The sequence below is a fragment of the Ambystoma mexicanum genome, chromosome 4q (assembly GCF_040938575.1).
Source record: "Ambystoma mexicanum isolate Mex_15411 chromosome 4q, UKY_AmexF1_1, whole genome shotgun sequence".
In the NCBI taxonomy this organism is placed as follows: Eukaryota; Metazoa; Chordata; class Amphibia; order Caudata; family Ambystomatidae; genus Ambystoma; species Ambystoma mexicanum.
In genome coordinates this window covers 525,946,138-525,969,502 of record NC_090928.1, presented here as the reverse complement: position 1 = coordinate 525,969,502, position 23,365 = coordinate 525,946,138, and the positions used below count along the sequence as shown (strand labels likewise).

The window sequence follows — 23,365 nt, the reverse complement described above, 5'->3', positions numbered from 1 at the left end:
TGCACTTTCCACTCTCCCCCTTCCATGCACTTTTTCCCTTTCCCTTTCCCATGCACTTGCGCGTTCTCAATGTCACTGGGCCTAGTAAGATAGTTTTTATGTTGCGCTGTGTTCTCCCTTGTTCCCCTCCCTTGCCTAGTCGCGCTCTTAAACACTTGTGTACGAGCGCGATACAAATAAAATATATCAATTGTATGAATTGTTTTTAATAATGAATTCCCTTGCAATGTTAATAATTTGTGTAGTGCCGATTAAATCATGATTAATTTGTATATTCAAATAATTTATCAGGTCTAATAAAATCCTTTTGATACTTTGTTTATAAATTGGTTTCCTCTTGGCTATTTTTCTGAGCATATTTACTATATTAATACCCGAGCCCAGAGAGTAGGGTTTCCTGCGTCTTTCAGCGATACACAGGTGCATGTGAGAGCATGTGCCACATGGCCACATGTTATGTGCAGTAGACCCATCTGTAAGAGGTGCGCATGTCATAGGAACATGTATGATAAGAGTGTGTGTTGTAGGAGTGTTTGTTATAGCAGCACGTGTCATAAGAGTACGTGTTATAGGAGTGTGTGTCATTAGAGCGCGTGTTTCAAGTGTGTACAGTAAGGAGCATGTGTCATAGGTGCATTTGCCGTAGTTGCCTGCTCTGTGTACAGTTCGTATGAAAAGTGTACATGTATTCCATCATCCTAAAATGGACATCAAAGTCAGCAGTAACTTGCCTTTGCACAATGAACATCAAAAACTCACATCAATATACGAACTGTCAAACTCATACGCTCTCTTTACAGTTTGTATAAAAAAGGTGCATTCCTTCTGTGCATGCATCATATATAGGTACATTTTCAATGGTTAGTATCTCGAAATTGGGCAAGTCGATTTTCAAAATTCTTTTCCAGTTCCAGCTAAAATCCAGCTGCCTGCAAATAATTTGAAAAATGGAAGTGGCCAAGTTTGAAATAGATGGGCCGAAAACATTTTTTTCATATAGGAAAACCCCATCTTAAAAGTTGTTCAAAACGTTATCAAAAGTAAACTTTTTTTAAACTATGAAGCCGTTATGTTGAAACCTGAAATTTTTCATGCACAGGCACTGCCTCGAAATATTACTTTGGAATATTTTCAGATTTCAAGCGTTCAAAAGTTATTTAAAAAAGTCCTTTTCTGAAACGTTTTAGAGACTTAATCTTCAATTTAAGTAGGCCTTGTGCTATCGGAAAGGCATAATATATGAGTATATAGATATATATACACACTCTAAACCCACTTATAAGGTCTTAGTTACAAGGATACTTCTGTTGAATACATCAGAAATTGGGTTGTACTTGACTAGAATGCACTGTTTGTCTTGACTTTGGAAATATTTCTTCTTAAACATAACTAAATATACTAATAAAGACTGTCATCTCTAATGTGAAAAAATAGCTGTGAACTGCTGATTTGAACATGGAGTCAGCAAGCCTACAAAAGAGTTTGGAGAATCAAAAAATTAAGAGGGACAAAGCCTTAAGTACTCGCTCAGTCACAGTTATAAAATAAAATTTTATTTTTACAGTTAGCGGATTGCCCAATTTAATCCATGATTGATAATATATTGTACACAGAATCAGTCAAAACTAGCAAATGTACAAAATAAGTGCAAAAACGTGGCAAAGGTTGGCTATCAGGATTGGGCATCTTCTGGCTCTTCATCTGGGTCTTCTTCAGACTCTTCCGTTTCCTGTTGCTGTTTCTTCCATAGTTTGGCCATTGCAAGCAACTTGAGGTTGGGTTGGTTGGCAGCATCTTCAGGAAAGATGTAATCATAGTACTCCTCCCATCCAGCATCTGACTGTAGAGGGTAAAAACAACATATTAAGTTTAAAACATGTATGTTGAATAAAAAATATTTGATCACAGTCACTGATCAGAGATCCTACCAGTAATCAACATGTGAAAAATGCTTTCCCTTTACAGGGAAATATACGATCTACACAAATCCTTGTTTACTCCATAGTCTTTCTAACTCCATTTTCCACATCAAAAAGTGGAAATATTGCAACTGTGTCAATGTATTTAAGTCCCCCACCCTGATTTGATTTTGAGGAATTTATAAAGTGCTCGACACGGACTAAACCATATAATGGCGCTGTTGACATCCACAGAGACAAATTACCAGAATTATATAGAAACCCTGCATCCCGTCCTAGAGGCTAAACTGTTCCCAGCAGGCTGGAAGAAAGCTGAAACTTTATTTAAACAGAAACATTTTTAGGGCCTTACGGAACTTGAAGAGAGAATCAAGGGTCCTAATTACCCTAGGTATACTACTCCAGAGTCTATGGCCAAACACTGCAAATCTTCTATGCCCTCTTGATACGAATGTAGATGTAGGGATAACCAGCAGAGCTTGGTCCCTTGAACGTAGACATCTGGACGGCTGATATTGCTTGAGCATGTCTTTCAAGTAGTCAGGTGCTAGGTTGTTCAGACACTTGAATACTAGACATGCTACCTTAAACTTAATGTGATTCTCAACCGCTAACCAATGGAGTAATCGACGTGAAGGAGAAACATGGGAAGTTTTGCTTAGTCCACAGATAAGCCTGACTGCTGCATTCTCGGCCTTTTGGAGTTTATACAGTGTTTTTTTTGGAATGCCCATCAGTTGGCTGTTACAGTAATCCAAGTGGGCATTTGTAAGTGCTCCCACCACCAAAGCACAATCCTCTTACGGAATACACAGAAGTGTCTGCCAAAGAAGTCTCAGAGAATAGAAAATTGCTTTCCCCTTAGCTCCAACCTGGCTTTCGCAGCCCAAATTATCTGCCAGATGCAGCCAAGGGTTTTTACTTTAGCAGAGAATTTAGGTTCAGCTCACAAAAGATTGGGAAATTACTGTTTTTTCATGGTGGTGCAAAGATGTTCAGGACCAAACAAGATACATTCTGTTTTGACAGCATTCAATTGAAGTTGATTGAAAGCCATCCACTCGCTAATCTCCTGGAGGCATTCACTGATCCTGGCAAAGGTTTCTTCAACATTATCAATTGCAATGAAAATCTGAGTGTCATCTGCATAAGATTGGAAACTCATTCCGTGAGGTCTCAAGATTTCCATCAAAAGTCAGATACAAATTAAAAAGAAGCGGTGATAACAACGACCCCTGTGGGACACCACATCCCATAATACTGGGGTCTGAAGTAAAGGCTCCCAATCTAACGCATTGTTGGCGATTCTCCAAAAAGGATCTGAACCACCGAATGGCGTGCTCCGGGACTCTACCCACCAACCTCAGTCGGTCTAGGAGGATAGCATGATTAACTGTATCATAGGCGGCTGACAGGTCAAGCATCACCAAAAGTGAAAGCTTGCCCTGATCAGCCACCCTCAACAGTTTATCACAAACCGCCAGTCTCTGTATCAAATTTTGGCCGGAACCTGGACTGCAAGAAATCTAAAAGTGACTCTTCCAACAAAAGCCTGCAGATGTTGTCACCACTTTTTCCAGAATCTTCCCTGGCATGGGAAGGTCTGCAATGGGGCAATATTTCTGGAGGACCAGATGGTCCAGATTAGTTTTTTTTAATAGGGGTGTTAGTATGGTGTATGTAAGCATCTGTGGTACTGATCCTTGATCTAACGATTTATTAACAAAAGTGGTAATAAACTGAGAAATTTCCTCAGTCATACACTTAGCTACCACTGCAGGAAGTGGGAACAAACAGTCATTGGTTGGTTTCAGAGTTTTATCAGTGTACACATATTATCCTCACTCACATGATGGAAATTAAACTGCTTTGGGAGTTCAACGACTTTAACTTGATCGTGTCCACCAAAATCTAGGTCCATGTTCGATTGCAAGGAGATAAATGGAGTCGGGTTCTTGGCTGCAATGTTACTTTTAATTACAACAATCCTTTCTTCAAAAAAAACGATTAAATGCATTGGCCTGTGCCAGTGATGGTATAATGGTTGAGTTGTTGCTTATAGGATGATGGAATTTTGATATGATCAAAAAAAGTTCCCTTGAATGATTACCTGCCTTACTAATTTCTTTCTGTAGAAACTTAGGTTTAGCCTCAAAAATAGCCTTTTAATAGACCAAGAGTGCCGTTTTAGCTTTAATGCTATTTTCTTCAGTATGATGTTTTTGCCATTTACACCCAGCCAGGCTAACTTGTCTGTGCAATGGAATACATTCTGTGTAAACCAAGGCTTGGAGATCCTCTTTCTCATAGGTTTCCTTGGTGCAACCCAAGAGCATATGGTGTCCATAAACTTAGTTCTAGTTAGAAAGAAATCCTCCCTAGGTAGTGTATTATCAACCGAGGAGAGTAGTTTCATCACTTCCTGTGCAGATATTTTGTCCACATTTTTACGCCTCTGTGTTAATATCCCGATATCCTCTTTAGAACCTCAAGTATTCTTCAATTTGGCAGCAATTAGGAACATTTGCACAGTATGATCTGACCAGTGAATCAGTATATTATCTAGAAGAGAGGTACAGACACCTCTTACTATAACCAGATCAAGACAAGGACCTTTGTTATGAGTGGATGTTTTTCCCAAAGGCCATGATTTTCCATAATATCCCAGAGCTCTGTAGAGCCTGGGTGATTGCAGTCATCCAGCCGCAAATTCCAGTCCACCAGTAATAATATTTCTGAATATTTACTGCCATAGGTAGTTAAAAAGAGGTCCAGACCTTCCAGGAATTCTCTATGTGATCCTGGGGACCTATAACCCAGTAGCACATGGACAGCTGAGTTTGGGGATAACGCAATAGTAAATTGCCCTGCTTGTGATTCATCTCCCCATTCAAGCAGATTGAGATGGGAGATACGCAGTATATTTTTGTGAATAACTGCTATGCCGCCACCGCGTTTACCCACTCGATCAATATGTTGAATCTGAAAATTCTCAGGTACTAAGTTATGGGAAACAACATGCGAGACATCTGTGAACCATGTTTCCGTTATAAAGAGGACATCAAGTGTATGCTCCTCAATTAGAGTAGCCACCTCAGTGCACACGCAGATCTAGCATTAATTAGGCCAGCCTCGATGCCTTCTGGCTTCTCTCTCATAAGAGACAATGTCTCCATAGGAATAGAAATTCCTAGATTTCTCATTTTATTTAAGCTTCTCAACGTAATGGCCCCCATATTTTTATTCAAGGTCTTTAATACAGATATTTTGTCTATGAGCCTTCTCTCTCCTACTGTAGTAGCCATCCCTTCCTGACAACACAGCTCACCTGAGTCACGGATTAAATTGAAATCACAGCCTCAACTGACAGCCTGCCGACTGCCGTTCCAGGCCGTAAACATGCCCAAACAGGCTTCGCGTCAGCGCCTTGCGCTAACGCCAGTCAGTTAGGGCCTGTGCCGGCCTCAAATGACGTGTTCAAACAGCGTCTAGCACCGAAGCGATGGGAAAAGTAGTTCCCTTTTACAGAATACATAGAAGGATTTCTTTCTTAGGTGACAGCATAGGCTATGAACCCCTCAAGTGTTTAAAGCAGTAAAATGGAGGTCATGAACTTCATATTACGTTCTATTTATAGAGCGCGATTACCAGATTTTGTACGAACAATGCAGATTTGTGGCTGTATTCAGTTTAATAGTGTGAAATAGTTTGTACTATTTTACCAGACCATGCCTACTTTGCACTTCCATTAAATACAAATAGGTTTGATTTGTTTTAATAGTAGAGTTGCTGCACGGATGGGATGCCATTCTGGCATTATTAGCTCAATTAATTTTGACAGAAATAGCACCCTATGCTATCAATTATTACACAAGAGAGACTCAATGAACCTATAAATCCACTGGACACAGAGCTTGACGGATTCACATGAAGAGCCATCAAAAGATGATGAGTAAGGAAAAATCAATCCAAATTTTTCAATTCTTGTATTTTAGGCAAGATGAAAACAATGGCTGTAGGTGTATTAGATCTTGAAATGCTCTCAAACTCATGCTTTGTCATTACACAAGTATCCCAAAACCATGAGGTATAGGTTAAATCAGTGGGATCTACAATACAGTCTAATCCATTAAAATAAAGAATAATTCCTGGCCATACATTCCAAACCCATCAGCATAGAGCAGATGTGCATCTTCAAGGAAGCAAATGCCTGAAGTAAGTTCCAAAAGTAGTTTGCATTCCTCTGGCGATGCGTTTACGGTGTTGTTCTCCTTAACATGAAATATAGTGTTATGACCATTCTGGTTATGTGTGTGTGTGTAATTTGGTAAAGCAGTGTGTCTTGAGACAACTTGCAGCATCATTATTTATCACTCATCTAAATCAATGCCCAGGTTCCTTAATTCCATCCGATTTTCTTTCAACACAACTTCCTCCCACCCTTCTCATTTGAACATGTGAGATGTCCTGTATACGCATTGCATGCCCAATCTACTCCTGTTAAATGAAAGTGAACTTCCCCTTGAAGAGTAGGGGTCAGTGTTATTCCTGTGAGCCAATGCAATGGTCCGAGGGACTTTCAGCTCCCCCACCTCAACATTGCCTGGCGAGGTGCCTGCTCAACTTAAATGTATGCACAGAAAGGGTGCGCTGAAGTTCCATTTGACAGGAGCCATTTGCCTATGTTATTCGCCATGCCCTCCCCTCTCTCCCAAGACATTTTCAATTTTCACCCAGTTGGGGGAGCAAATCCATAAGATCTTGTTATGTTATAGGAATGTATTGAGCGCATGTATGCCGAAGGCATAACAGCACTAGAGGCAGCTAGCAGAAACAAAACAGGGAGGAGAGCCATTAGAATAATAATGTTTTCAATTTACGTTGAAAGCAGAAATGATCAGCAGTAATTCGCAGAGCATGCAGAGGTTTGTTCCAGGCATTAGCGGCTACAGTAGAAAAGGCACGACCACCTGAACGAGCCAGCCTGTGCCGGGGAACCACAAGAAGGGCTGATTGAGAACGTAGGGGACGGGGAGGGATGTATATATCTTACAAGTGATTGCTTTCAATCTAAACTTTGCAAATTACTTGAGGTTTTCCTGTAGAATGGGTTATACTTCCATCCTGTACCACTCTTCCACTGCCTTTTACTGTGTCCTTGTGCACTCTTCCATGGCCATTGTAATTACCTGACCCCTATAGGACTTTCTGCATTGTTAGCTGAATAATTGAGCACAGGCTACCCTGCCCTGCCACACAATATGGTAAGGTACCAACCTACAACCAGACCGGAGTATAAATTCCCCCATCAGTTTGATCAGAAAAAATTCTAAATCGTTGAAACAAAATGTATTCACAATTAATATCACAAATGTTAACATGTCTAAAAAAACACAATGCAGTTAATATAATAACACAACCCATATTATGGGTGTTATTCTAATAAAATCTGTCATATATACAAAGACATCAGTGTAGTTACCTGTAGTACCCTGTTTCATCAGCTTTTTAGAGTTTTATGTTTGTTTTTCAACACAAATAGTTATAATATTTCACTTTCTTTTAATGTAGATTTGGGAAATCTCCACACTGGTTCTGGAGTTTAGAAGTATACTACATCATGTTGGACTGAGTGTCCTTAAGAAATCTCAGAGGGGTTGATGTGAATGCAAACTGAAATTTAAGAAAGTTTACCTCCGAGCTGGAAACACAAGTGTGTCCACCAACATAGTGTACTCAATGAAATTGTTACTAACTACACTGATATCTTTGTACATGACAGATTTTTTTAGAATAGCACCCATAACATGGGATGTGTTATTATATTAACTATCATGTGTTTTTTAGACATGTTAACATTTGTGATATTAATTGTGAATACATTTTGTTTTAACGATTTTGACTGATTTCTGATCAAACTGAAGGGGTAATTTATACTCCGGTCTGGTTGTAGGTTGGTACTTTACCATATTGTGTGGAAGGGCGGGGTAGTCTGTGCTTAAATGCGTCATTTATAGGTATCCATGGGTATCCTGTTGCATGGCTTGATTTATATATGTTTGCTCCAGACTTAGATTGTACACCTAGTTCAGAGCACTGGTGTCCTAGTTCATAGACCTTTACATTACCCCTTGCCAGCAAGACTGTCAAAAGAAAATCGCTGGCACATATCAAATATCTCAGTTTGTTAGAACATTAGCTGTAAAGCTGGTCATACACAGGTTTTCTCCTTCATAAAGGGCTCTATCTTGTGAAGTAAATTTGAGCATTTGTTGGGATATCTATCCACTCATATCTTTCAATAGCTCAGAAATACCTTAGGCACACTTCTACCTAGTTCAAAGTATTATTTATTTTGGTCTCAAGGCCCCAATGGCCTTCTTAGTTGTGGAGTCGTCTGCAACATGCATCAGTGAGATTCTGTTATTACTAGCTTCTGAGCCATTAGTCATTTAAAGTCTTTCATAGGGATTAAGTAATCCTGTTTTTAGTAGTTTCTTTATGTCATATCAATCAGGAAGTGGTTCTGACAATGTTTTTTCTGTCTCCTTAAAATGAGGCAGAGATGACACTTGGTTCACTAGGCTTTCAAACTTTATCTGGACAGGCCAAAAACGTTTAGGAAGGACTACAACCTAATTGTGACATTTGGCAGTTCTCGACCTGGCAAAAAGGCTTCAAAAGCTTTTATTGCTTGGTGGATTTTTATAGAATCTTACAAAGTTTCTATCGGATGCAAATCCCATAAAGTGGTTATTTTAAAAGGAATAGGCTATCTTGGCATGTGTTCCTTCAACTGTTACACACAACCTTTTGAACATGATCTGAGGGATATTCACCACATCGCATTAGTTAATCCTAGAGCAGTGTAGGATCCAGTACTGGTCCACATCTCAACACTTGAGGTCCCACTTATTTACAGGACATCTTTCCCAGTGTCACAGATGCATTAGCAAGAGTACCAAAAAGACACTCCGCTGGTCAATGCTCTCAGTGTCGTGGCCCACAACGCTGGACAAGAACAAATGGCGTGCCACATCTATGCCACTCCAATATTTGTATGCTCTGTCCTCTGGATATCTCGCTACACAAACTGCTCTCCTCTGAAAGCACAGTCTACCAACAATAGTGGCATTTTCAGGGCTTCAGATCTCTCCAAGCATTAATTAAAGCAGACTTCTTGAACCTGCAATGTTGGGCAGAGATGAACGGTTCTCCTGAGCATGCTTTTACAACATGCCCTGGCTCATTCTGCAGGTAATTGCCTGCTAAGCCTAATTTTCCTCCTTTTAGTGAGGAGCGGGAGACTGCAATAATTAAGAGGGCCTAGAGGGTACAAGCTAGCAGAGGGTTCATTCACTCACTATGCACCCTTCCAGCTTTACTCCATGACCAAAACCCTGTAAATCTCTTTTTGAGGAGTTCTGGATATCTCGCTTAGCACTGCCTAAAGAATGGCACACAGGATTTAACTCATCTTGATCCTAAGACTGAAAAGAAGTGGTACTATTGTTAGGTATAAAGAATCGCTGCTCTGCAGCACGACACCTAGCATATTTGAGATATCTGGCTCAAACTTATAAATAGGCTTGGGAGAAATGCAAGATGGAGTACTTTATATGGTAGACGCATTAAGATTTAAAAATTGGGTTAAGATGAATTACAACTTGGCATGTAAAGCTTCGCCTTGAGGAGAAAACCCACGTTCTTTAAAGTTACTCCCTTTACTAAATCCATTAGCGTCAGGCTCTTGGTTAATTCTATAAGGACTTTGAATTTCCATTTGCAAACGAACCCCTTTATTTGCCTTGCAAACGAACCCCTTTATTTGCCTGGTAAGGTCGATCGTTGCTTGTGGAAGAAAATAAAAAACTTCAAAATTAATAGATACATTGTTTCTTGTATGCATTGGATTCAGGTAGGAAGTGATAGACCAGCAATGCATCATCAAAAAGAGCATGTTGTTAGTGGTGGCTACTAAACAAATCTTGAGGGTCTGGAAGACAAGGAAAAAGCCAAATGTGGAGGGATGGTTGTCCGATCTGCAGACTCTATCCAGTTCTGAAAAGCTAATGCTACAAAAACAGAAACGAGTGTGTGATTATTTGGAAATGTGGGGACTTTTCAATGAAATGTATAATTGAAGCTAAACTATTAGTATAGCAGTTGGATACATTAGGGTGAATGCGTGGTTGGGAAGAAAGTGGACCAATAGGAAGACAAATGTGAATTGAGTGGTGTCGTTTTGTCTATATATGTTGTGTGTGTGTGTGTTGTCTAGTTTGTTATTGTTCTCTGTGTGTAGATAGTAATGTTGTAATGGGTTTGTTATAGTTGTTGATTCTGTAATATACCTTAATGGTATAGTGGTAAATTTGCTTATATCTTTGTTGAGTAGGAAATGTAATTGATTGATCTAAGTTTTAACCCATAATTGTTTCTTAATGGCTGAACTAAGCTTGTAAATTCGAAAATGACAAATAAAGAGTAAAAAAAAAAACAAAAGCATGTTGAAAATTACTGAATTTTTATATTGCACAGTTTTATATTGAATCCACTGATCTCTAACATTCCCATACACTTCCTACGCATGTAGGAACACCCGTCACCATTGCCCATCAGAGAATAGTTCCACTATGTCCCTCTCCCACTTCAGACTCCGTACTACTGCCTCGTTGTCCATTTCCATTCTAGCCGCTGTATAGAATTTCGAGACCTTCCACCAATTTTATTAGTACCGCCTTCACCCCGTGAGTATTCTGTTTCATGGAAGCCTGTCCACAATGCTCGTACCCCCGCCATCAGTGTAGCAAACTCTAGGAAGTTGAGACAGAGCATAGGCTACGCCCGTCTAAATTCTGCATAACGCCTCTGTCACCATTGGAGATATCATCCAATGGCCCTCCTAGAACACCCTGCCCCATGTCGTATCCCCGTCCATGACAAGCGCCACCCCCCAATCTGCTGCAACTCAGCGGTAAAGCTGTCATAGAAGGAATTTTCTGCCAGGTTGTCCAGTCGCCCTCCGCCAAATTTGAATAATACCGCCAATTGGAGACAAAAAAGTCACTTCAATTCCTTAAGTTCACCCCCACAACAGTTCCAACACCCTTTGAGGTGCAGATTCTGCCATAATCCAATCCGTCAGCTCATGTGGAGCACCAAACCATTTCACCATATTTCACCATATGTTGCATGACCGTCGCCCAATAACATGACCTAAGGTCAGGAGTCCCTATTCCCCCCTGACCCGCTGGCAATTGGAAGGTGCGCAGAGCTATTCTCAGGACATCACCCTTCCACAATAATCTAATCAGTATCCTGTGCCCAGAAACATGCCACCTTCAATACCATGGGCATCACCTGGAATACATACAATAGCCGTGGTAACATTATTTTAGCTAGTGCCATCCGTCCCATCAGTGAGATAGGGAACCGGACCCAGAATTCAGTGAGCTTATCAAAAGCAGTAATTAACTTCTGTACATTCGTTTGGTACATCCATTCCCAGTCAGCGCGGACCATTATCTCCATTCCAAAACCTGTCAGGCTACTCCCACTTCCTCAAGTATCACATAAATAGCCAATTTTGAGTGATTAACAACCAGCCTCGAGAGCCTCCCTTACTCCGCCACAGTAGCCATGACTCTCCTTAAATTCACCGATGGGTCCCGAACATACAACAGCACATTATCAGCATACAGAGAAATACAGTGCAGTGCTCCCAGCATCCGGAGACCCACATTCTCAGGTCTATGCTGAAACACCCTTGCCACAGGCTCAATAACCAAGGAAAAGATCAGAGGCAACAACGGACACCCCCTGTCTTGTACCTCTCCGCACCTACCACAGATTCAAATTCACTGCATGGACCTGTACCCTGGAGGTCGAATCACAGTACAGGAGCTTTACCCAATCCCTGAACTTGTCCCCCAGCCCATCTTGCCAACATCCATTGAAACTTTCATGAAACTGAGTTGAGCGGTTTATATGACTCCAGGCTCACCACCGGCATTGGTGGAGCGGTCTGTCTATATTTATCTAATATCAGAATTAATCGTCTCAGGTTATGCGAGGTAGGCCTGCCTGGTATATACCCTGTTTGGTCAGGGTTCACCAGTTCCTTCATTACCGGCATCAGGCGACCTGCCAATACATTGCACACATTTCTGATGTCAACATTGACCATAGCCAGAGGTCGATACGATGCGCATTCACTCGTGTCCCTCCAATCATTGGGCTGCAATATCACCAGTGCTTCCAGCATTGCGTCCATGAATTTACTGCACTCCTTAGCCTGAATAAAAAACCTCTATGAGTTTAGGCACCAAAATGTCCCTATATGCTTTATACACTTCAGTGGTAAACCCATCTGTCCCCAGCGTTTTAGCCAAGCTTAAAACGGCGATGGCTCGTTCTATTTCCTGTTCATCCATCACCCTGCCCAAATCAATCCTCTACTCAGTGCCAAGCCCATCAAGCGCTGCCTCCTCCAACTACTGCTCTACCAGCCACTCATCAAACCCTCCCACCTCATTATACAACAATGCATAGAACTCCCTAAACACTGTACATATTCCCTCCTTCTCTGTAATCAGTGCCCCCTCCCTGCCCCTGACACCTGAGCACAAATGCCGACTGCCTTTCCTCCTGACCAACTAGGCCAGAAGTCTGCCTGCCTTATCCCCCTCAGAGTGTTTATCTACATATCCAGCGTACTTCTGCAACCCTAGACCATCTCACACCACTTGATTTAACAAGTATCTGCGAGTCCTTGAAGTGTTGAGACCACGCCGACCACTGCCTGCGACACGCAATCACCAGCCCTGTCTGGAGGTCATCGTTCATTCTCCACAGCCAGCGTGCCATCCAATGCAACAAACTCTTCCCACTGAGGATTTGGCTGCAATGTCCCATTGCCATCGGGGAACACCCCTTCCAAACTGACTCCTTACACCTCCACTCCCACGTGCCTGTGCTGCTCTGTCTGCTGATATGGTGTGCAGCCAATCCACAATTCACTCGGTCGTTGGAAAAATAGAGCATGTCCCTCAGCCAGCACTTTCAGCTTTGCTGGGAAAAAATATTTAAGTCCAAGCTCCCTTAGCCTCCACCTGACCGTGTCATATGATTTACGCCGCCTCTGCACTTCCTGCGTAAAGTCAGGGAACACCATGATCTTCATGTTGCCCACCCTTGTAAACAGAGTTCCTTCTCCCATTTTACAAGATTGCATCCCTGTCTCGAAAGTAGCAGCTTTGTTACTATTGCCCGTGGCGGAGCCACAACCTTAGGCCTCCTCCCAGGAACCCTCTGTACCCTCTCAATAATAAACCACATCGATAGCCCTCTGACCTTGACCGTGTCCACAAATAGTTGTTCCAGCTACAGCTCCATACGGCGGCCTTCCTCCCCTTTATGGACCGCAAGTACCCGTACGTTGCTTCGGTGGTCCCGCCTACCGCGTCTTAAGCTCTCACTTCCAGAGCCCTTGTGGCCGCCGCAAGCGCATTCATACGTGACTGAAATACCGCCACAGTATCCTCCACTATACCCACTCTATGTTCCAAATATGTAGTCTTCTTTTATGAAACAGATTCAAAGTTTGATGTTTTATTCAATGTTTTATTAAGAGAATGTCAGGATGGAATAAGGTCCATCTTGCCCTAAGCTAAGGTGAGATGTCCCTACCTTAAGAAATTAAAGAAAGACTGAGCCCGAATGTTCAACTGAATAGTCAGACTGTGTCCGAAACCTATGCTTGCCCTCACAACTAATACAAAACAATGTGTAAGGATGTGAACCATAAACTAACCAGTGATTCAAACAAGGTTCTGAGCTATTTCCAGCTCAGGCTTACTCTTCAGCTTCCTTCCCCCCAAAGTCAATCAGCTCATCACAATGTTCAATTAACCTTTGTTTAGACTTGACTTGAAAATATAGTTCCACACTGTTGCAAAGATTAGGGTGCCCTTCCCAAACTTCAATAAAGTCCGGGCAATATGCCATAGGGTTTCCTTCCCCCAAATTCAATGCTCAAATATAGCACAAAAAGAAGTATCTTGAAGCTTTGTCGGTTGATCGGTTTTCCACAAGACTTTACAACTCAGGGCTCCCTTCCCCAAGTCTAATATTCACCATTTGTTGTTTTCCTTCTTTCACCACAGCAAACTTTATTGTTAGCTTATAGGGGTTCCCTGTGTCTTGACAGTTTTAGACCACACGGTTCACCTATTACAGGTCACGCAAACAGGAACCTAGCATTTGCTTTCAATAGTTCTGGATTCATCATATAGTAATTCTCTGATCTCGGCGTAGTTTCAGACCACACGGTCCACCCATTACAGGTCATGCAACCAGGAACGTCCAGGCTTCCTTGAGAAGTTCAATATTCAACCAAACAAGTTATCTCGCAAATGCAGCTTCACAACTTTAACATATGAGTGGTTTCTCAATCTTGGTTTCACTTTGAACTCATAGTTATTCATTCAACTCAGTTTTCAGTTCGTTGTTCATTCCATCATAAATGCAGCTTTTCTTCATAAATGCAACTTTTCTTATTTCACTTAATTCAGTCATTCAATTAGTAATTCAAAAATAGTTATTTACGGGTTTCATTCAGTTCAGTATTCATAAAAGGTTGATTCATTGAAGATGGCTTTGTTTGCTTTTACTCAGTTCGGTTTTCAATAAAAGCAGTTTTGCATATTTTACTCCGTTCGGTATTCAATAAAGGCAACTTATTCAATTAGGTATTTGGAACGATGCCACTTCATTGGTTTCCATTGACTGCTACTGCATTCACAGTCTCCTGGAGCGCCCCAGTGAATAAAGTGTCCCCGACACTCACCCGGACTCGGCAGCTCCTTCACAGAGCATCTCGCCTCCTTTCTGGAAAGCCTGCTAGCTGGACGCCTGTCTCCACTCACTCCAGTTCTCGTGTGCAGCTTCCCTTCCGCTTGCCGACAGCTTCTGCTGCGCACCTACCCCTTTGTGGGCTCTCCGTCCTGTACTTTCATTCCAGCAGGAGTCCCAGGGTATCATTCTGCGTCATGGCTCTTTGGCTTCTCTCGCTCCCACACGGCTCCTTCTGCTTCCTCTTTCCATCTCTTTTTCTCCTTCAATGTCCTGCTTTTTTTTATACACCTGAGGTTCGGTAACAGGCTTCAGGTGTACACCATCAATTACTATTGTCTGGCTCTCATTACCAGGACATGCCTGACCTTCATGCATCTTCTTCCCAGTACCCAGGTGGTGAGAGTAATTGGCATTTATTACTCTCAGTTGCTTCTTCCTCGTCTCAGTACTGTTGTGTATTCCAAGAGAGGAATGAAGAGGAACCGTTTAAGACTTGGGTGATTGTCAGGAGAAAAAAGGGGATACCATGTCTCGTCTAAAGGAATCTCATTCCCACTCTCCAAGGACCCTCCACCCAGGTGATCCTCCCTCGCTTGTCCAACCCCAGGGTCATGATACAAAAGCAGTGGCCTTTCCCTGGCCACCTGCATAGAGGATCCAAGGGGAGCAGGAGAGAGAACACCCTCAGGATTCTCACAGTATCCTTTGTATGTTTGGGTGTGATGTTTGCTTTATTGAAAATTAAAATGGAGATGGTAAAATAAAAATGACTCTATCGACTACTTGTACCCCCTTTAGACCCCTTTACTCCATGTGCATGGGTGGTGTGTTTCCTTTGGGGATGGGGCCTGATAACTTTACACAGTAAAGGCTTTGAAATTTGAATTTGAGCACAGACACAGGACGCAAGACAGCCTCTGCAAACAGTGACTCTGCCTCCCAGGTATGCACACCTGTCCCATTTCCCCCTGTGCCAGTTGGACTAACTAAATCTTATCAGGAGGGTGCATGGCAGGTGTATGGAGAAAAGGGGACTATGGACTAGGAATACAGCAGTCACTATATTGAATAGCTTTTTCTTACTCCTATGTCCCCCATCCCATTTCCGAAATACTCCTGGGAGAATACCAAACTTCAGTCTCCCCAGAAGGATATTCTCCAAGCAAAAAGGCCCAGGACGAAAGACTGATGAAAAAGTGCATCTGATCTAACACTAGTATCCATACAATAATGCTTGAAAAAGTCCTAGGGAGAAGCTCAAGTGGTGGCTTTGCTAACTGCTTTGCAAGTAACATGTCTCTGGAAGGCCACACTTGTGACCTTTCATCTGATCGGATGGGCATGAATACCTTCGTGGTGGGGTGCTTTGCCCTACACTTTGCAACATTCAGAGATGTATAAGATCAGCTTTTTAAGCCTTTTTGCCAATTTGAGAACCGCCAAATGACACAAATAGGTTGTAGTCATTCCTTAAGGTTTTTGCCCAATCCAGGTAAAGTTTGAAAGCCCTGCGGATATTAAGTGAACTGATGTTAGGGAGAATTCTCTTATAAGGCTAATTTCCCAAACCTAGTGAGTCCCCCAGCAGATTTTTGGGGATTTTTTTTTCTCCTGCTAAGAGTGAGACTCTTTTCCTCCCACTCTTAGGCATGATTTGAGGTATGTCTTTGACTTATTGTGTGCTTATGGGCTCTTTTACTCTATAGGGTATCATCTGTTTTAATGCATGTGTTACACAGCACCCTCAGTGCAGTAACACAGGGGTGTCATAGTGACCCCCAAACAGACTCCATAAACTGGGACTGACTACTGTCTCCCATGGCATGTCAAGTCAACACTGACTTTACTAGTCCAAAATTGTGAACAGAACCAGTACAAACCATCATATTGTGGAAGTACTGGAAGGGGTTAATTAGATTGCCCCTGGGTCTGTTTCCAAGGGGGCACTGTTCAGTCCCCCCTTGTCGAGTTTCTGGCTGGTGGCAGTGGTTACCACGCAAAATATTCCACCGGAATATTTCCTATGGGATTTTCCCATCGGTTTTAAACGCACCACTTTTTGGTGCAATGTTAAAGATACCGCTGGGTTATTTATTTAATATAAAATCACCGGTTGGGTCTTTTCGACAGAACTCTTTTCTAAAATGGAGTTTGTGTCCGTCTCTGTAACTCCAACCAAGGTCGGGCCCTTTGTTCCACTTTTTGGCGGGATTCTCCACAGAAGCCCTCCAAATGGTGCCAGTCTGTCTGGGTTCCACAGGATGTGTGGGTGGGGGAATTGGCACCCTGGACTGCGTTGCCTTAGCAACCCAAGTCGCACTCTGTTCTGATTGGCCCAGTGGTGAGCCGCCCGACTCACCACTTAGCATGTATGAGTGACAGCTAGGCTGTTGAATGGGGGTTTTTCTGCATAAGAGCAGGGCTTTTGGGACTGGAACTTCAGAAGTCGTCACAGGACCTAAGAAGTCCGAAGAGGGGAGAAGCTGAGCCATCTGCAATGACGACACCACCGGTGGAGCCCTTCTGCAACGACCTCACCACATTCCCGATGACAAGAGAAGATCTTCTGCTGTAAGAGTCTTCTCCCTTTGAGCTGGTGGGGACAACCAGTTCGCAATTCGCCTTCCAGGACGTCACATGGTCGAATCGCCCGTGCTAAGCACCCCGGCGGCCAGATAGCCAAGCTTCACCACTGTGACCGCGAATAACAGGAACGCACCTTTTTACCGAACGAACTCCGCGGCTGGTCTCTTCCCTGGGCGTGCAACGACTCCAAGTTTCCTCCTCGACGAGATCTTCTCTTCCCCTGGTCGAAACCACGAACTGCACCCGCTGCCAGGAACAACTGCCACCGCTGGAGCTTCCTCACTCTTTAAGGTACTGTCTTCCACCTGGCCTTCCTTTCTGCAGATTGCAGACCTTCTAACTTTACCTTTCGCATCAAACCAACCTCCTTTGAACATTTCTGCAAAGACTTGAGTGCTTTTTAAAATGTGTGATCTTGGGCACATTTCGCCTTGCTCCATTTAAAGTGGGCCTGGCCTATGAACTTTGGATCTACAGTAGACTCTGCCTTCACTAACTTGCTGTGGTCTTAGAAAAGTGTTGGGAATTGTTTTATTTTCATGACCTGCCTTTTTCTCTCCCTTTAACGTAATTATTATTGGTGTGCCATCTAAGTTAAGCGCTAACATCTGTTTTTACAAATAGTGGTATTTTGACCTAGACTTGTCTAATAATTATTAAGGGAGGTGTGTATACTTTATCTGACTGTGTTTGAACTTACTTTTATTTAGAGTGCTTAGTGTATTTCCTAAAGTGTGTTTAAAATAAATAATTATATACTTTTGATAACAAGCTCTGGTCAGTGTTTACTTGCTCTACTGTGTTTTTAGCCCTATTGTGTATCCTCTGTATACTGCCGTACTCATCTTGAGAGAAGTTTGACTGCTCAGCCACAGCAACCAGGTAAATCTGGGGGGTGCAGACTGCTACCAATTGGATTTACTGCTTACTCCTGTAGTCTTAATCTTCTTGCAGTGTTCCCCAAGGGAACTGCACAGGATTCTGCCTAACAACTGAGTATCCTCTCTACCTCATATTAAGGAGACGGAAAAACCATTGTCAGAACCACTTCCTGAATGATATGAAATAAAGAAACTACTTCAGAAATAAAAGCAGTAGGTGTGCACAGAATGACATCTTCCCATTGAAAGACATTATATGGCTCAGAAGCTGATCAAGACGGAATCTCACTGATGCATGTTGCACCTCTCCACAACTAAGATGGCCATTTTCTATAATACTAGCGTGATATTGTTGGAGACCATAGGTTCAAATGGCCTTTGAGACAGAGCTGACAAGAACACTTTCTGATCTCACATTAGGTGACCGTCTTGGGCCGGCAGAAATGACCTTGTTATCCAATCAAAATGCATCTTGATCATAGGTTAAGAGTTGAGAAAACTTAGGAATCTGAGTTCCTTTAGATTCCCAAAACTGCCAATTACATGTGATCATTTATTTTATTTATTGTGTATTTGTTGGTTATTTGTAATGGGCACTGTACAGCAGAAATTGTGTTTCAAGGCGTTTCAAGACAAGGGTGGGAATAGGGATGAGGAAGAGGGTATACAAAAAAACATTCTTAAAATGTATTGAGAGGAGGGGAGGCGCTGAGGAGAGGAAGTGCAGGAAGGGGGGTAGAAGGGAAGTAAAAACAAAACAAAAATTTTAAGACTAAGTCGTGAGACGATTAGGAACATGGAAGTGCTGAGCATGAAAAAGTGGGAGCGAGGTAGGGAGGGAAGTACTGTAACGCTCACCTGATTCCCGTAGAGGCGCCGGTCTTGACTGGGCGTATACCGTATCTTCAAAGGTGATGTGTAACACACGGCTGGCTCTTTGGGCTGGACCTCTGTGCACTGTATGTCTGACTCGAACGGTAAGATGTCTGCAGATAGAAAATATGGGATTAAGGAACTGGGTTATTGAATGTCTCTCTCTTCTTCCCTTTCTCTTCTCCTGTAGAACCCCCAAAGGTTAACGCTCTCACCTTAGGTAAGTGAACGCCGTGCTCTCCATCTGCCTCGGGGCAGGGTGCTGTAACCAGTTTCTTCACTGGATAAGGGGAGCAGGCCTCTTGACTTCAGAGGACTGCTGTCCGTCATTTACTGCACGAACGGTAAGTTTCGAGTAATTCTAATGTCTTTAAAGTCTTTAGTAATGATGTTTCTTGTTTTGCAGGGTTCCGGCGATGGCGGATGACGGGCTGAAGTGAGTTGAAGATGGAGCCCGTGTGATGAATAGAAGCGCCTGGAAGCACGTAAGTAAGCGCTTGTTGCCTGCTTCACGATGCGCTCTAACTGTCTTTTTATTTTGCAGGTACAAGTTCGGAGCGGCTGCAGGGTGCCGGAATACCCACTGGGTTAGATGTGGAAAGGAGTAATGGCACGTGAGTATTAAAGTTCCCCAATGTCTTTAAACGCACCTTGTTTTGTCTTTCAGATGCGGGATGCAGCGCCGAAGGACTCCGGAGCGTGCGAAGAGTTGGTAATCTTTTGTCTTTCAGATGCCGGAATGCAGCGCGAGGCGTTGGTGACAGCCGATGGACCAGGTAAGTGAAGAGCTGTCACTGAAAACCGTAATGCTAACCTGTTCTTTCTTGTCTTTATAGGTGTTGCTGAAGACTGGATTCAGGATTGTAAGCCTTTTTCCTTAGGCCCAGGATTAGATGCAGAAGACACGATGAGCGTTCTGCTGCAGAATAACGCAAGGCAAGATTCATCCATCGGGTGTGGTTTAAATAGCCTCCTGTAGTGCTTAGGTGTCTCCTTCCACAGGCACGCCTAGGTAAGAAAAGAGTTCCTGCTTTCCAGAAGAGTTCCAGTGTTCTGAATCTAGGGAGTGGCTCCTGCCCCACCCAACAGGAAAAGTAGTTCCAAACAGAAGAGGATCAGAGGCTCAACTGGCAGGCAAGTAAGCAGCATGGTCTGCTGCAGGTAAGTCCACCCAAGCATTATGAGCCCGGCGCTTCCAGCGCTGGGACTGGGCATATTTATGAGCCTGGTGCCACTGGCGCCAGGACTGGGTCCAAAAGGTCCCAATTGGGACTGGTTGGCACTCGGAACCTGGGTTATGGATCTGCTTCCAAGGGAGTTGGGAAAACCCTGACCTTTTGGAAGCAGAGATCATGACAGTACCCCCCCTCAAGGCCCCTCCCAAACCGGGCTTCTCCGGGGGTTTTGGCTTGTCAGGAAATGTTTGGTGAAATCTTTTGATTAGGCGAGGAGCGTGGACATATTCAGCAGGTTCCCAGGATCTCTCTTGGGGGCCGTAGCCTTTCCAGTCAATTAGGTAAAATAGTTTAGATTTAGAGATCTTGGAGTCCAGAATGCTTTTGACTTCAAACTCGAGTTCTCCATCAACTAGGATAGGTTTTGGAGATTTAGTTAGTCGGGTTTGAGGTTGCACGGGTTTTAATAGAGAGACGTGGAAGACTGGATGTATCTTCATGTGCGGGGGCAAGTCCAACTTGACCGCTACTGGGTTTACTATGGTAGTGATGGAATAGGGACCAAGGTATCTTGGGTTGAATGTGCGTGGCCCTTTTAGAGGTAGATATTTGGTGGATAACCAGACTTGATCCCCTACTTGATATTGAGGGGTTTCCTTCCGATGTTGATCGGCTCCTTTCTTGTATTGTTCTTTAGCCCTTTGAAGGTGAGAAACAGCTTCCTTAAAGGCTTGGGTGATTGTAGAATGCAGGTAGTCTACTGCTGGTGTTTCAAGATCTTGGAGGGGATCCAACTCCGAGGTTCGAGGGTGACTGCCGTACAAAAGAAAAAACGGGGTTTTCCCAGTTCCCGAATTGACAGAGTTATTGTAGGCATATACGGCTATCCAAAGGTTGTCTTTCCAAGTTTTTTCAGTTTGTTGCAGCATGCAGCGTAAATACTGTTCGAGTTTGATTGGTCCTCTCGGTTTGTCCGTCGGTCTGAGGGTGGTGACTGGTCGATAGTCTCACATCAATTTGAGCCGACCGACAGCAACTTCGCCAAAAATGAGAAATAAATTGACTACCTCGATCCGAAATTAGAACCGAAGGAAAACCGTGCAGTCGGACGATGTTTTCGAGAAATTCTCGGGCCAGAGTTGCTGCTGTTGGCAAGCCTTTGAGCGGAATGAAATGCGCCATCTTGGAGAATAAGTCCACGATTACTAGAATCGTATTGTATCCGGAGCATGGAGGTAGATCGGTGATGAAGTCCATAGAAAGAGTATGCCAAGGGCGAGGTGGGATGTCAATAGGGCGTAAGAGGCCTGCTGGTCTTTCCTTTTGACTCTTGTTTTGGGCGCATACTCCACAGGACATTATAAAGTCTCTGATATCTTTTTTCCAAGACGGCCACCAGAAGTAGCGCTTGATCTTTTCTGAGGTCTTGGCCATACCGGGATGTCCTTCCATTAAAGAATAGTGATAACAAGAGATTACTTTTTTCTGTAAATCTGTGCTGGGTAGGTATAATCGTTCTTGGAAATACAATAAGTTGTCCTTTACTGCAAAGTCCTTTCCCTGCAGATGCCAATTCTGTATGTCTGCTGGAGTTACAAGTTGCCTGGCTTTATCCTTAACTTCCTCTATGGATTCTGTGGCGATTACACCCAGAATTCTTTGTTCGGGAATGATTGGTACAGGTTTAGGGTTGATGAAGTGTTCTTCCACTCCCATCCGAGAAAGGGCATCAGCTTTACGGTTCTTTGTACCAGGTCGATAGGTAATTGTGAAGTCAAACTCGGCAAAGAATAATGCCCAACTGAGTTGTCTAGAGGATTGGGCTTTTGCGGTTTTCAAATATTGCAGGTTTCGGTGATCCGTAATCACAGTAACAGTGTGTCGGGCCCCCAGCAGATAATGCCGCCAAGCCTTAAAGGCAGACTTGATAGCCAGAAGTTCCTTGTCAGTAATCGTGTAATTGATTTCAGGAGGCGAGAATTTGCGGGACCAAAATGCCACGGGATGCAACTGATTGGTTACCGGGTCCTTTTGTGATAGAACTGCCCCCATGGCAAGGCTTGAAGCATCAGTTTCCACGATGTAGGGGAGTTCGGGGCGAGGGTGTTTTAAGATTGGTGCAGAGATAAATTTAGTCTTCAAATCCTGGAAAGCTTGTTCCGCCTCGGTAGACCATTCAAACCGTTTGTTTTTCTTTAACAAGGCAGTGATGGGCTGGACTATTCGAGAGAATTCGGGGATAAACCTGCGGTAAAAGTTAGCGAAGCCTAACATGCTTTGCACATCTTTTACGGAGGATGGTGATGGCCATTTGAGAACTGCATCGACCTTCTTTGAATCCATACGCACTCCGCCAGGTGATATGAATCCCAAGAATTCAACTTCAGTCACGTTGAAAACACATTTTTCCAATTTAGCGAAAAGTTTGTGTTGACGCAATCTTTCGAGGACCATTTTCACGTGTTTCCGATGTTCAGATTCCGATGAAGAATAAACGAGGATGTCGTCAATGTAAACGACAACACACACATCTATGAGCTCTCTGAGGACATCGTTCATAAAATATTGAAAGGCGGCCGGGGCATTGCAAAGTCCGAAGGGCATGACCTGATATTCAAATAGCCCATACTTGGTGCGGAAGGCCGTCTTCCATTCATCGCCCTCTTTTACTCGTACCAAGTGGTAAGCTCCTCTAAGATCCAGCTTTGTATATATGCATGCTTTTCTGACTTGGTCCAGGAGTTCAGGGATCAAAGGTAACGGATATCTATTCTTAACGGTGATCTGGTTCAGGGAGCGATAATCTATACAAGTTCTAAGGTCTCCTTCCTTTTTTGGAACGAAGAACAAAGCTGAAGAAGCAGGGGACTTGGAAGGACGAATAAACCCATTTGCTAGGTATTGATCCAGGTATTGTCGAAGGTGAAGGTTCTCAGGCTCGGTGAGGGCATAAATTCTACTACAAGGAGGAGTAGATCCAGGTATCAGGTCTATCTGGCAGTCATAAGACCTATGAGGAGGTAGAGAGTTAGCCTGATCCTTCCAGAAAACATCTTGGTATTCTAGGTATTCG

The 23,365-nt window shown here is 43.2% G+C and overlaps 1 protein-coding gene across 1 annotated transcript in view; it reads right to left on the bottom strand.

Annotated features, from left to right (window-relative positions):
* Positions 1-1,531: 1,531 nt before the first annotated feature.
* The window catches only part of CRNKL1 (crooked neck pre-mRNA splicing factor 1), a 752,702-nt gene continuing 730,868 nt past the window's right edge, over positions 1,532-23,365 (bottom strand). Inside the window, exon 14 of the mRNA XM_069608075.1 lies at positions 1,532-1,840. Coding sequence (XP_069464176.1) covers positions 1,673-1,840 — 168 coding nt within the window. The 3' untranslated portion in view covers positions 1,532-1,672. The remainder of the gene's footprint in view (positions 1,841-23,365) is intronic.